The sequence below is a fragment of the Lactuca serriola genome, chromosome 9 (assembly GCF_051521515.1).
Source record: "Lactuca serriola cultivar US96UC23 chromosome 9, Lser_US96UC23_V15, whole genome shotgun sequence".
In the NCBI taxonomy this organism is placed as follows: domain Eukaryota; kingdom Viridiplantae; phylum Streptophyta; class Magnoliopsida; order Asterales; family Asteraceae; genus Lactuca; species Lactuca serriola.
Window position 1 is genome coordinate 163,585,865 of NC_136416.1, and position 14,654 is coordinate 163,600,518.

General features: G+C 37.8%; 1 protein-coding gene across 1 annotated transcript; it reads right to left on the bottom strand.

Moving 5' to 3' along the window:
- Nucleotides 1–2,097: 2,097 nt before the first annotated feature.
- Nucleotides 2,098–6,996, bottom strand: LOC145074379 (disease resistance protein RPV1-like). The gene is made up of 5 exons (XM_079020767.1): nucleotides 6,886–6,996; nucleotides 5,445–5,944; nucleotides 4,094–5,192; nucleotides 3,645–4,001; nucleotides 2,098–3,534 (listed from the first exon to the last, which is right to left on the bottom strand). Exons 2-5 carry the CDS (start codon nucleotides 5,921–5,923, stop codon nucleotides 2,290–2,292), a joined length of 3,180 nt encoding a protein of 1,059 aa, XP_078876893.1. The 5' UTR covers nucleotides 5,924–5,944; nucleotides 6,886–6,996; the 3' UTR covers nucleotides 2,098–2,289.
- Nucleotides 6,997–14,654: the final 7,658 nt, after the last annotated feature.

Sequence of the window (14,654 nt, forward strand, 5' to 3'; positions counted from 1 at the left end):
AGGGACGATGGAGGCAAAGATAAGGAGATATAAGTTTTTTAAATAGGGTGCAAACCCTCAAATTTAGGGTTTCACTCAAACAACACTTACTCGCCGAGTCGGTCTCCCGACTCGTCAAATAGGTCACTTAACTTCCCGCGGGTCACGACTCTACTCGACGAGTTAGGCTACCAACTCGTCGAGTCCCCGTGAAAATATAAAGATTCTTAGAATTAACTGCGTACCAGGAATCAGGTGTTACACTGTAATATCAATCCCAACTCAAAACTCCAACTCAGCTGCCTACCATCACCAAGTGACTAACCTCATCAAAATCCCAAAATACACGAAATACCCTCAAGGTCAAACTTGGTCAACCATGGTCAAATTCAAAGTCAAAGTCAATTGTCAAGCTTAATAGTCCATGTTGATCCAACTCGTCGAGTGCATCTACTGACTCGTCGAGTTCTTTCATATCTCAGAAAATCATGAAAAACTCGAGACAACTCGCCGAGTTAGCAGAGCAACTCATTGAGTTCTTCAGTATCAAGAAAGTGAGAAAACCCGACTAAACTCGTTGAGTTGGCTAAGCAACTCGTCGATTTGTCCTAGTCTTAATACATTCTGTCGCTTTCCAAACGAGTCTAATGCCTCCAAACTATAGATCTGATCTCCTAGGGTTGAGATACCACATAAAGCTGCAAGCTTTACGTCCATGCATGACGTCAATGGGCTAAAACACTAAAATCAATCTTATTAAGGGACTTAGAGCATGAAGGAGGGCCAAGAGTTGATAAAGTTGGCGACTTTAAGTCGATGGAGGCCATGAGATGTCCAGATCTGAAACCATGGCTTGATAACATGCACAAATCTAAGAATGGTCCCAAAATAAGCTAATATTGGCCATAAACTTTCAAAAGAAGAGATCTAGCAAAAGGATGATCAAGTTAACGACTTTATACCTCCAAATGGTTGCAACAACATTGAAAATCCCGGATCTAAAGCTTCTCCCTTAAACTTTGCACCACCAACTTCACACTCCTTCAAGAAAAGCACAAAAGAACACTCGTTAAGCTCACACACACTCAAAATGGGGAGAGGCACGATTAGGGTTTTCTCTAGACTGAGGGGACGATGAGGGAGACTAACAATGGGTCATAAGGTCTTTAAATAGGGTGCAAAACCCTGAAAATTAGGGTTTCACGGTCAACCCTCAACTTGTTGAGTTGGGGCCTTCCAACTCGTCGAGTAGACCTTAAAGATACACGGCCATTAAATACTCTACACGATGAGTTGGAGCCTTCCAACTCGTTGAGTTGCCCAAAAAATGAATATATATATATATATATATATATATATATATATATATATATATATATATATATATATATATATATATATATATATATATATATATAAAGCTTTAAATTCATACATGGAAATCTGGGTGTTACAGTTGGGAGCGTTAATGATGAGATCGGACACATGGAAATCAACCAAAAAACATAATTTGTGGTAGTAGATACCCCCTTTTCAATAGAAATTTATATTTTATTTGAATTAGTTTGTATCGTTTAGTGTGTACAAGTCTAAGTAACAACATATAAGATAGACCCTGGCAGTGGGCCATGAAATTTTGATGATTTTCTGCTTTTTATACACTTTCTTCCAAACCTCGTTGTATATTCGTTCCACTTCTAAGACTTTATCGTTTTGCATTCTCATTGAGTAGAATCCAGATTAGCAACAACAATACATGTATTATATATATATATATATATATATATATATATATATATATATATATATATATATATATATATATATATATATATTCCTATCAAACCCAACTATTGACACAATCCAAGACCCAAATAATATATTTCTTCATACTTGACTTGACCAAATGTGCAACTATTTCATTCCAAGACAAGAATGATGGTTAAAGAAACTCGAGATACTAAAGACAAGACACAATTACATGGAATGACTTGAGCCAAAAGCAGTCAGGAAAATCGCCTTGTGCTCTGAATGCTTCCAAGTCACTAGAACTTGTAATCGTTGGAAATGATTCAAATCTTAGGATTCGGTGGTAACACAAATACAAATTCAATTACAGAAAAATTAAAAATAATGAAATATAATTTTTACGTATTCTATAATATGCTCAACATCCACATGTGTTGTTGAATTTTGACATTTTACAATGCATGGAAAATAAATGTCAGCTTTTGTATCTGCCAAGTCATAAAATACCACTTCAGCTCCTTTGAATGCCTCTGGAATACTTTCTTTGGGTTTGAGCATTCTTTAACGTTGTAACTCACAAATGCTACTTGAAAACGTCTCAAGCCTTATGCAAGTACATGGATCTCCACAAATAAGCTTCTCAATACTTGTAGTCAATGAGGGTAGATCTTCTTTATGAAAACATGTAAACTCAAACTCTGGCAAATGATAGTCGATGTGAAATGGGCAACTTCCTAGGGTGAAATATAATTTAGCTAAGGGACGAACCTCAAGTGATTCATTCACTCTACCAGAAGTATTATCCTTTATGTGAAATGAAAAATACATAAACCAGAAAGAGCCACTCAATTCTAAGTCGACAAGATATTTTAGACATCGAATGAGCGGGTGAAGTTGTACCAGTTTATAACATTCTTTAAGATGTAATTCCTTGAGATTTGGAGCCATCCCAAGGTCAAGGGTCCTCAACTTTGAATGAGTAATGGTGATGGATTCAAGCTCTTGGCATTCATTGGCCAGATGAAGTTCTTCCAAATCATAACAACTTGTAAAACTTAAATGCGTGAGAATCGGAGCCAACCCAATGTCAAAGGTCCTCAACTTTGAATTAGTGATTTTCATGGACCTGAGATTTAGACATCTACTGGGCATGTGAAGATCTACCAAACCTTTGCATTCAAAAAGAAACAATTTATTGAGATTGGGAACAAGCCTCAGATCAAGGATCCTCAACTTTGAAAGCCCAATCTTGATGCTTGTCAGTATTGGACATTCGGTGATGTGGAATTCTTCCAAATCGTTGCAATCATAAAAACTCAACCTCTCAAGATTTGGACTAGGCCCAAGGTCAAAGGTCCTCAGCTTTAAACCAGAAAGCTTGAGGGATCTGAGCTTTACACATTTATTGGCCTTTTCAAGTTCTTCTAAATCATTACAATATCCAATATATAAATCCTCGAGGTTTGGAGTCAACCCAATGTCAATGGTCGTCAACTTTGAATGGGTGAGATGTAGGGATTTGAGATTTAGACATTTACCGGGCATATGAAGTTCTTCCAACTCACTACCTTCACCTTCAAGCCACAACTTCTCGAGATTTGGAGTCAGCCCAAGGTCAAACCTCTTCAACTTTACACCATGAAGTTCGAGGGATCTGAGTTTTAGACGTTCAAAGGGCATGTAAAGTTCTACCAAACCACCATATCTTGTAATGGTTAATATCTCCAGATTTGGAGTCTGCCCAAGGTCAATGCTCCTCAACCTTGAGCAACCCCTGAGGTCAAGGAATCTGAGCTGTTTAAGAACCTAAACATAAGAAAAATAACAAAATGAATACTGGTACGTATAATAACAAAGCAATGGATTTATAGCATTATAGTGAATTATTTAAAACAATTAATCAACCACAATTCTACCTTTCTTTCTCCCCCTTCCCAAAGTTGTAGCATATCACTGTTAGTCATGTCAAGAGCAACAAGATTACTTCCTTCAAATGTTTGGGGTAAAGACCTAAAAGGGTAACTGGTCCAACGCAGAAATCGTAAACCATCTGGAAAATATGGGCTGAGGCTGACTTTATCAAAACCCCAATTACAACACAGAAATCCTAAACCATTTAGAAAGTTTGGCATGATTTTTTTATCTTCCAAACTCGAGAAAAGATTTTCCACATCAAGAAACCGCAATTCCTTCATCTTTCTAAGACCTTCCATAACAATTTGTGGACTGAGTCTCCCCTGGTAGAATTGCACACACCTTGTTGCTTCAGTACCCTGTAACCAAAAAGTAATCACAATGAATTTTGTCAAAATCTAATGAAAATGTGTGTTAGTTTCTCCATCTTAGATATAAACTAGAACCTTACCAAGTCATTAGCCAATATATCTTCAATTTGCTTTCTATTCCACAATCGGCTATGTTTGTTAGGCATATCGGGATGTGAACGACGAACAATATTCCTGCCCATTTCTTCTAAATGGTCATGCATGCCCAAACGCTCACCATCAATAGTTATGAGAGACTTTTGCTCAAGAACTCTTAAACCAATTCTAGCATGAAATCCACAGCTTTCAAGTGCTTGAATTATAAAGTCTTTCCGCCAACCTTTCAGTATGGTTGCAACATCTAGGAATATTTCCTTGTAATCGTCGTCTAGACCAATATAGCTAAGTTCCAACTTTTTCTGAGTTTCCTGTAACGGAATTGTTTTTAGCCTATTTAGGGCATCTTCCCATTCAAGCTTACTTTTACCACAGAGAAATGAACCCAAAACTTTGATTGTTAAAGGAAGACCAGCTGCATAACATACAACTTTTCCACATGGCTCTTGGTACTCTTGATATGGAAAATCTCTCCCAAAGGCATACCTACTAAAGAGCCAAATTGCCTCCTTATCTGATAGCAAATTGACATTATGAATCAACTTCACTCCATGTGCTACCAACACTTGCTCATCTCTAGTTGTAATGATAATTATACTTCCTGACTTAAACCAACTAGGGTCACCAGCTAACGCCTCAAGCTGGGCTACATGATCCACATCGTCTAGAACAAGAAGAGTCTTTCTACCACCCATCATCCAAGACATCATGTTTTTCCCCTCGGAAACACTACCTATGTTGATGCCATGATTATTCAAGACATTTGAAAGGATTTGAATTTGTAATGGCTTTAAACCAGACAAAGGTGCATTTGAAACTTCCCTGACATTCTCAACAAAACTTTTCCCTTCAAATTGAAATGATATTTTATCAAAAATGGCTTTGGCCAAAGTTGTCTTCCCACCACCTCCTATCCCCCAGATCCCGATCATGTGAACACCATCAGAAGCAGTTCCTAAAGATGATATAATATCCTTGATCCGAATCTCCATGCCTACTAAGTTTTTATCGATGCTGACATTGATGGCCCGTAACTCTAGTGAAAGCTTTTCAACAATTTGTCTAATGAATTTAGCTTCATGCCTGTATAGTAGAGAAGATTCAAAAGCCACATATAAAGCAATTACTTTCATATCTAAAACATACAAATACAGATGGGGTAATAAAATCGTAATATAACCATATTTCATGTTTAATCTTTTAACAAGACTCAAGGATGAGTTAGGATTTAAAAATCCAATATAAGAGGCATGTCCGAGGCCTTTATATCCAAGGTAAACGTAGATTAGAAAGAAACAAAACGAAAGAATATTGTAGAGATATGATAAAAATTACCCATCAGCAGTGTTCTTCAACTCCCAACCAGCCACATCAGCTGCTTCTTTCAAAGCCTTTCTCCATTTCCCAGCAGCCTCTTCCTTTTCGTGTCTGGCAAAGGCTTCTCCGACTGCCCCGGTCTGATTGCGAATTTCAGAGGGTTCCACATCATAGAATACGGGGTAAACAGTATGCTCGGTTGACTTGTGACACTCCATTATCTTTAGAAGCTCATTCAAGCACCAAGATGAAGACGCATACTTCTTGGAGAAAACAATGATGAAGAATTTTGAGTCTTCAATGGATTCCATGAGCTCATCACTGATCCTTTTCCCTTTTTCAATTCTCTCGTCGTCCTTATAAGTGGAAATGTTTTTCTGCTGAAGAGCATAATAAAGATGATCGATAAAGCTTTTACGGGTGTCTTCACCTCTAAAGCTCAAAAATACATCATACTTAAAGCTCTTGTGAACGGATGAAGTTGAAGAAGATGCCATTGATGGTATGACCGCAGGCTCCTGTAAATTCAAATGTTTGTTGGCGAATTTGATAAGAAACAAAGGTAAAGACAATTGTACGAAATGAACTGAATATAAGATCATATATTTAGAAGACAATGGTTAAATGATAACGTCTATGCAGAAAATTTGGAATTAGGTGAAAGCTTTTGATAAAAGAAAAGACTATGAAATTTCTTATTTAATGAAAAAAAATGCAATTACGATGCTATCTGTTATATATTGTTGTATATTGTCTGAGTTCATTAATTCTTCAAAGTATATGTCTTCTTACATTTTTTCAGAAATGATGTTTACTTGCAATGAAAAGCTCACATGTTAATAAAAACACTAGTACTACTTTTGTAAGTATAAACAAATTTGAACAAATATGTTTGAACATCCATAATAAGGGCCTTTTGGGTCAAATAAGCTATAAATGATATGATACATATTAACACATAAGCATTAATCTACGAATGATATGAGACACGATCAAATAGTATGGCCACGAAACACTACAAGATACATTACAAAATATTGTTTGAAGCAAGCCATGGTGAATTGTAGATAAGTATTAGACAATGAGTCAAAGAGAACCAATGAGCATGACCCTAATATCTCAACACACAGAAGGCTATAATTTGATCAAAATCAAATAACAATCCTTCTACCACAACCCTTTTCACATACGTGTTTCCAGTCTCACGTAATTATATTGACCACACTCTTTATTGCAAAAAGAACAGACTAGAAAGTTTACTAAAATTCACAACCGTTTATAATTAATTAACACACATTTTCAACATAGCAGATGGTAGTAGTAGATTAGTATTAACAAAATAAACTGAATCACGATAACAAACCAGTCACTGTGAAAGATTGAGAGAGTCAAAGAAAGTGACAGATTGATAGAGTCACTGAGTATAAAAAACGAGGTTAGAGTTTTAAATTTTACTTACAGGAAAATGAGAGAGAGGGAAGATTTTGGGCTGCTTTCTTTTGCAGAGACTGACGATTTGGGGCTGGTGTTGCAGAGGAGAGGAATATAGAGAAATCGATGAAGTGAAGTGGAGATGAAATGGAGAAATATAGAGCAAAGAAAGTCAAAGAAATCGACGACTGTCGTAATTCTTTTTTGACTTTGAAAAAGACTTTTCTCTTTGCATGTGCTCACCACAAACATTTGAAAGCCTACTTTACAATAAAAAATCAAAATCCAGCTCATATTAGAGTTTTTAACTAAGGGATTCTGTTTTAGAAAGGTATTTACAAAATATTGTGTTGCAAATTTTATTTATCTTTTAATTGCACTTGTATTTGTCAAAAATAAAAATAAAAATAAAAATAATAATAATAATAATAATGACCTTTCTTTTTCTCACGTGATTTTCTTCATCGCCTCCCTCCTTCCATAGCTTGTTGTGCAGGCACTGACCACAAACATTATCATCGGAGGGGCGGGGTTGAAACCAAAACTTTAAGACAAATTCACAAAACAATATAAATATGTTTAATTTGTTTCTAAATTATTACAAAATTATAAAAACTATTATGCTATATTATAAAGACAAAATTGCAAAAATGATCCATGTGGTATGCATTTTTTTGGGGTTTTGGTCCAAACCCCGATTTTTTAGATTGATGGTCTTTTTGAGCTACTTTTTTTTGTAGTTTTGGTCCCTCGTAAAATTAAAAAGCCAAAAATACCATTCTGATACATTTTCTATGTTTTTCTCTATTAAATATAAAGTTTTATTAATATAAATTATGAGACTCACCTCTCTCTCTCTCTCAAAAAAAAAAAAATCCATAAAACCTCCCTTACCCTCATCGCATTTTCTCCACCTTTAACCACCATTACTCCACCATAGCATCACCACTGCCACCACCTCCTTCCCCACCGGAAACCACCATCCCCACCCCATTGTTTCTGCCGGAGCTCTTTCCTCCACCACCTGTAGCCTCTTCCTGCACTACCGAGAAACACCACCACCAAGGTTGGTGTTGCTGTTGTGTAACCATCGAGAACCACCGTGGTTTTCCCTTTTATGCCATTGACCGGAGAAGGCTTCCAGGCACCACCCATCACCACCTCCCCTCGTCATTATACCATGTTTCTCACTTCATCGGGGAAGAGGACCACCACAGCTGACGGTGGCAGTCCCTCTGTCTCCATCCTGTCGTAACCCACCACCACCAAACTTTGTCGTCGTTGCTGCTTCGTCTTGGTCCCTCATCGAGCATTCGCCAATATAAATGAAGCAACAAGGCCGCCCCCAACCATCAACCGTAACCACCCATCGTCGCTCCAGATCTGTTAATCTTTGTAAAGGAATAGGTGGAACAGATGTGTTCTTCAGTGAAATGGAGGCGGGGGAACAAGAAAAACCCTTATCTGGCGAGGTTGTGGAACAACAATGAAGGTATATAGAACCTTTTCTGGTGGGTTGTTGAGGTCTGATGATACTCTGATCTGTGTAGCACCTTTTCTGGCGAAGTCGGTCAATTCGGTGCATACCTCGGTCAGTCCGGTGAAAGTATACACAATTGAGATTTTCTTTACATCAGATAAAAAATAAGACAAAACTGCAAAAATGGTCCCAATGGTATGTATTTTTTGGGGGGTTTTAGTCCATACCACGACTTTTTTGGATTGATGATCCTTTTGAGCTAGTTTGGTTGCGTTTTTACTCTCTCTAAATAGTGAAATGACCGTAATACCCTTGGGGTATTTATTTTTCATTTTTCTTTCAATTTTTTAAATCTAATAGTTATTTTAATATTTAAGAAAAGAGGGGCCTCTCTCTCTCTCTCTCTCCCCCCCACATGTTTGAGTGTGTATTCTACTATATGAAAAATATGTCCCCATTTCTTCATCTTCTTGATTCCAATCATCTACAAACACGATGGCATGGCTACCCAAGCTTCCCTTTTTGCACTCTAATCCCCAATCAAACCTCCCCATGGAAACCCAAGCTTCCCTTTTTGCACTCTAATCCCCAATCAAACCTCCCCATGGAAACAATCGCAACCCATCTCCTTCAACACTGTCAAACCATCCAAACTCACCCCCCGTTTCACCACCATCAAGGTTGCAGCCACAGGGGCGGTCCCCACCAAAGAAGCTCCGATGGGATTCATCCCACCCGAACTCGACCCCAACACCTTATCTCCAATCTTCACGCGGAAGCACCGGTGGGTTGCTAAAAAAAGCTAGAGTGGAGGAGTTCTACGTTATCACATGGAACTCACCAAAATAACAGATCTTTGCCCACCGTCGGCGCTGCCATCATGAGGGAAGGACCGAATCTATTGAAATAGTCAGAAAAGAACAGTGTTTGGCTCTTGGGACAAGATTAAGGTCAAAAGTATAAGATTAAATACCAGTTTTACAGGGTGTTTCCAGCCGGCAGGGGTGGGTCAGAACATGGTATGAATCGCCACCACAACCTACGAAAGCTCCACCAAACGGAAGCCTCCTCTCCATTAAAACCGAAAGCTTCCATCTGCTCCCGCTACCCCAACGCAAACTACATCGACCCTCCCTCAGCCTCCTCTACAACGGTGAAATAAACCCATATCCTACAATGGCAAATCGCCATGAGATCTTGCAATGTCAAATAACCATCAAATCCCCTATTGTTATTGTAATCATAGATTCAAATAAAAAACTTATAGAGATGATATTTATTTGTTCTTTTGCTGATGAGGGTGGGATGAATTGGGGTGAGACCGGATGCAATCTTGGTGGAGAAACCATGTCGATGAAGCAAGAAACTAGTGTGTATGTGTGTGAAATTTAAGCTTCTTATTGAAATCAGTAACTGTTTTCCTCCATGATCGATCTTTGCTAATTGGTGCATTGCGTAGCTTCACTTTTATGGTCTTGTAGGTCGACTTTGTGCCCACTGGGAATGTTTCGTTGAATGCCCATGTGTTTATGGGTTCATCAGGCTGATAGAACTGCAACATTTAGGAGAAAAGGTTAGAGAGAGAGAGAGGCATCTTATTTTTTATTGTTTAAACAAATAAATAATTATTAGTTTTAAGAAAAATGAAATAAAAATATAAAATAAATACCCCAAGGGTATTAAAGTCATTTTAGTTTACCGAGGGACCAAATCCGCAACGAAACTAACTCAAAAGGACCACTAATCCAAAAAAACTCGGGGTTTAGACTAAAATCCCCAAAAAAATTGCAGACCACAGGGACCATTTTTTCAATTTTGTCAAAAAAGAATGGAGAAAGAAGGTCGATGGGATAAAAAGGAACTATGTGCGTAAAATGGTCGGGTGTGTGTTTGTGTGTGTGTGTGTGAGAGAGAGCGAGGTGGGTCTGGTTTTATATTTAATAATAATAATAATTTTAAAAAATGAAAGAAAAATGAAAACTAAATGCATTAAGAGTATAATAGTCTTTTTAATTTGGATAGGGACCAAAACTACATGTAAACTAGCTCAAAAGGACCACCAATCCAAAAAAAATTGGGGTTTAGACCAAAACCCTAAAAAAATGCACATCACAGGGACCATTTTTGCAATTTTGTCTATTATAAAAAGCATATTAGTTATATTTTGAATTTTAAATGGTATAAGTTACAAAGCTTTTGTATAAATCAACTATGCATAAATAATTCATTAATACTTGTAAAAAGTTTGAAGAACTGTCTTAAGGAAAATAATTAAGAAACTCGATTTGAAGTAAAATAAAAAGCTTAAAATATTAATTTCATGTATATAAATTAATTTATATTTCTTAAATTAAATACAAATATTAATTAATTTACATCAATAGTATAAATATATAATATAAACATAAGGTATAAACAAAAACATCTTATCTAAAAATGGTAATTTTTATTACATAAATACTAATAATAAATTCTAATAATTATTTTCCAGTAACAAAAAAAAAAAAAAAAAAAAACTATTTATCGTCGCCGTTTTTCACGGTCACACATCTAGTTACCATATAGCAAGGTTAACCATTAAAAATAAATATAGAAAAATAAATTTTAAACAAACATAGTTATTGAAAATACTATTCTATATAAGATTTTTAAAAAAGTTATCTATATAAGATTTTTAACAAAAACTGACAAGAAGGTCATATATAGTATATGATTGGCATTTTGACTTATAATTATATATTTAAAAAAAATTTGTTCTATAAAATTTTATGGTATTCTTTTGTTTAATTAAATAACAATTTAATATTAAAGCATTCTTCTTTTTACATAGTTGTAGTACTTTGACGGTTGATAATATGTCATTCATTTTATATCATATCTAAGTTCTATTAATCTAGTAACAGAAAGACAGAGAAAAATAAATAAAGAGAAAAAGAGAAAGAAATTTATAGATCTATCGGGGATGAGAGACAAAGAACTCACCAGCCTTGGAGGCTGCTGGTCGAAGTTGCAGATCGACGAACAATAAAGAGGAGAGATAAAAAGCGCACCGACGACAACAATCGTTGGTTGGTATTCCGGTTCAGTGAACGCCAGTGACGAGAGACCAAGAGTACACAAAGGTCACCGAAGATGGAGAGAAGAAAGGGATCAGTTAGCACTCCGAAGGCAACCACCATATTTTCTAATGAAAATTCCGATGGAGGTGTACACATCTTAGCGGTTTTTTTTTTCTTTTTTCTTTTTGCTTCCAAACAATAAGTTCTACATTTGAATACTTTTTTGGTTTTCTTTTGTTTCCTTAACCAACATGCATCCTAATTTTTCTAGGATTTGTTTGGTTTTTCTTTGATTTTTGGGGTTTTTGTTAAATACTTATTTATTTACCTTACCCATTATTCCAATATCAAGCGAGATAATGATAAAAATTGATTTTCAATCTTTTTTGAACTTAATTACTAAATTGTAGTGTCCTAAAAATTATAAGGTAAAATTTTTATTTTTAGTTCAACCATAAACACCATTCAATCATTTCAATCATTCAAAAGTATATCAGAGTAAAAATAGTTATCAGAGTACAATTCACAAAATCATAAAGTGCAGAAACATGGGTGGATGCGTTGCAATCAAGCCGAACCCTTCCCTCTAGAAACGGAAGTACCTGAAAACATTTTTAAACAAAAACCGTAAGCACAAAGTTTAGTGAGTTCCCCAAAATACCGCATACCAAACATATATGCTTGCTCAAGGCTGTGTCGGATCCATTTCACCTAAGGGTCTATTTCACCCCTGAGTCTATTTCAACTCATATGTCAGCCCAAGGTCGTACCGGGTCTATTTCATCCCCGAGTCTATTTCAACTCATTATGTCAGCACAAGGCTGCACTGGGTCTATTTCACCCACGGGTGTATTTCACCCCACATACATATAGAAAATAAGCACACAAGCATACAACATATACAATAGGAGTCACAAAGGCTACAAGCATACATATAATCCCTAGTTTCCTACAATATAGTGAGCAAACTTACCTCATTCCATTGACAATCCAACTGATGCCCGAGCTACTGGACCGAAGAATCCCCACACTAGCCAATCAAATACAATCATAATCAATAAATGGGTCATGAATCATAATCGGGACTTAATTCACTAATCCTAACTCCTAGGGTAAAAGGCTATTTTACCTTCCCCTCAATTGGCCCAATTAAGTGAGGCCCAAACTCAATGACACTTAATGCCCAATATAGCCCAAATCCAAAAGGCACTCAAGGCCAAATATAGGCCCAATTCCATAAAGGACCAAGGCCTAATGTAACAACGTAAATTTCAAAACCTTTTTTATTTTTCATCAACCAAATTCGTATAAAACATTCCCAAATATTTCCAACCGTAGTTTTTAAGACATAACATATCCCAAGATCATAAAAATCAAACTCTCTCTCTCTCTCTCTCTCTTGTGTGTACGAGTCACGCCGGCGCCTTCCCACGGTCCTCGCTAGTACCTGAAACACATAACACAACAACTGTAAGCATAAATGCTTAGTGAGTTCCCCAAAATACCGCATACAACACATACGCCACTCGAGGCTATAATACGACCCTCCGGTCGATGTGTCTCAGCGGGACCTTCCAGTCCCGTAGCTCGTTGGACCCTCTGGTCTGGTCATAGCTCGTTGGACCCTCCGGTCCGGTCTATAACATCATACAACATACATATATCACATAGCACATAATCTCATACGTAACACATAAGACCCTCTGGTCAACACATAATACCACTCTAGGTAACGTATAGTGAGAAGACTCACCTCTCTGACTCGGTAGAAATGTGATCTAGCCTCCGCCTAATCACATAAAGTAAATACTCTCATAAATATAACTATATTCAAACCTTTCTTAACACCCTCAGAAGGGTAAAAGACCATTTTACCCCTCTCTTGGCTTAAAGGCCTCAATGTTGACCAAACCCTAAAAGTCAACAAAAGTCAACGGTCAAACTTGGACCCGACTCGTCGAGTGCACTTGGGCGACTCAGTGAGTCTACACGTGTCCACTAACTCTCTTAGTCCCTCTCTTGGCACGTCGATTCCTTCCCCTTACTCGACGAGTTACATCTGGCATGAATCGCGGGGCCACCCCGACTCAACTCACCGAGTCTCAAGAACAACTCGGCGAGTTCCGCCTTGAACTCCAGTCCCCTAACTCCCCCTAACTCACCGAGTTATTTCCCCAACTTGGTAAGTCTACTCACTGAGTGATTTACGGGAAACCCTCATCCTACTCGCCGAGTCTGATCTTCGGACTCGGCGAGTTCATGCCATGCACAAACTCCATAGACCTCCTGAGGTCAGATCTGTTCCTTAAATTCATAGATCTAGCCTTCCCAAGCATGATAATCACGTAAAGTTCAGACCTTGACACTCATATAACATCTAAATGGTCTAACTTGGTGATTTAGCCCCAAAAATGACATCCCAAGCTCATGGCTCCCAAAATAACTCATAAAGCTCCAAGGGTTAAGGTCTCTGGACCTCTTTGGGTCCAGGTCCAAAGCATAGACTCGAGAAGGGACCAATTGCTCCACTCATCCATCCTCTAAAGGGGTTAGAAAACCCTAACTCTAAGAATCAACTCCAAAACTGAAGAAGGTCCGAACAAATACCTCAATATGATCTCTGTGAACTCAGAAGTCACCAAAATCGCACCTCCTTTAGCCTCCTCTTGCCTTGGTCACCTCTTTCTTGCAAATACATCAACAAAAGGACCAAGAATGGCCTTTCCTTCCTCACAAACGCTCTAGATCTCTTAGGGTTTCTCTCTGGGTTTGGTAGCCGCAAATGACGGCCCTAAGGGCCTTTAAATAGGTCTCAAACCCAGGAAATTAGGGTTTCATTAAACAGCGTGGACTCGCCGAGTCCACTCATGAACTCGTCGAGTCCGGTTGTGAACCCGGATACGAACCCGCGACCACACTCGGCGAGTTTAAACACCAACTCGCCGAGTCTCCTCACAACTTCCAAAAATAAAGGAATAAATATTATACCTGGAAATCCGGATGTTACAATTCTCCCCCACTAGAATTAGACTTCGCCCTCGAAGTCTCACTCTGCAATCAACTCTGGATGCTGCTCCCGCATCTCACGCTCCGGCTCCCAAGTCAACGCTGACCCTTTCCGTTGCTGCCACTGGACCTGCACCAGAGGCACCTCCTTGTTCCTAAAAACCTTTATTTTCCGATCCCTAATCGCCACCGGTCTCTCAACATAATTCAGGTTCGCATCCACCTGAATATCTTCTAATGGCACCACTACCG

What these genes read in the sequence shown, in the direction of transcription:
- LOC145074379 (XM_079020767.1), bottom strand. Translation starts at nt 5,923, where the DNA reads ATGGCATCTTCTTCAACTTCATCCGTTCACAAGAGCTTTAAGTATGAT. An exon ending in ATATATTGGCTAATGACTTG is followed by an intron (nt 4,002 to 4,093) that starts GTAAGGTTCTAG and finishes TTTTGGTTACAG; the next exon opens with GGTACTGAAGCAACAAGGTG. An exon ending in GGGAAGGGGGAGAAAGAAAG is followed by an intron (nt 3,535 to 3,644) that starts GTAGAATTGTGG and finishes TCTTATGTTTAG; the next exon opens with GTTCTTAAACAGCTCAGATT.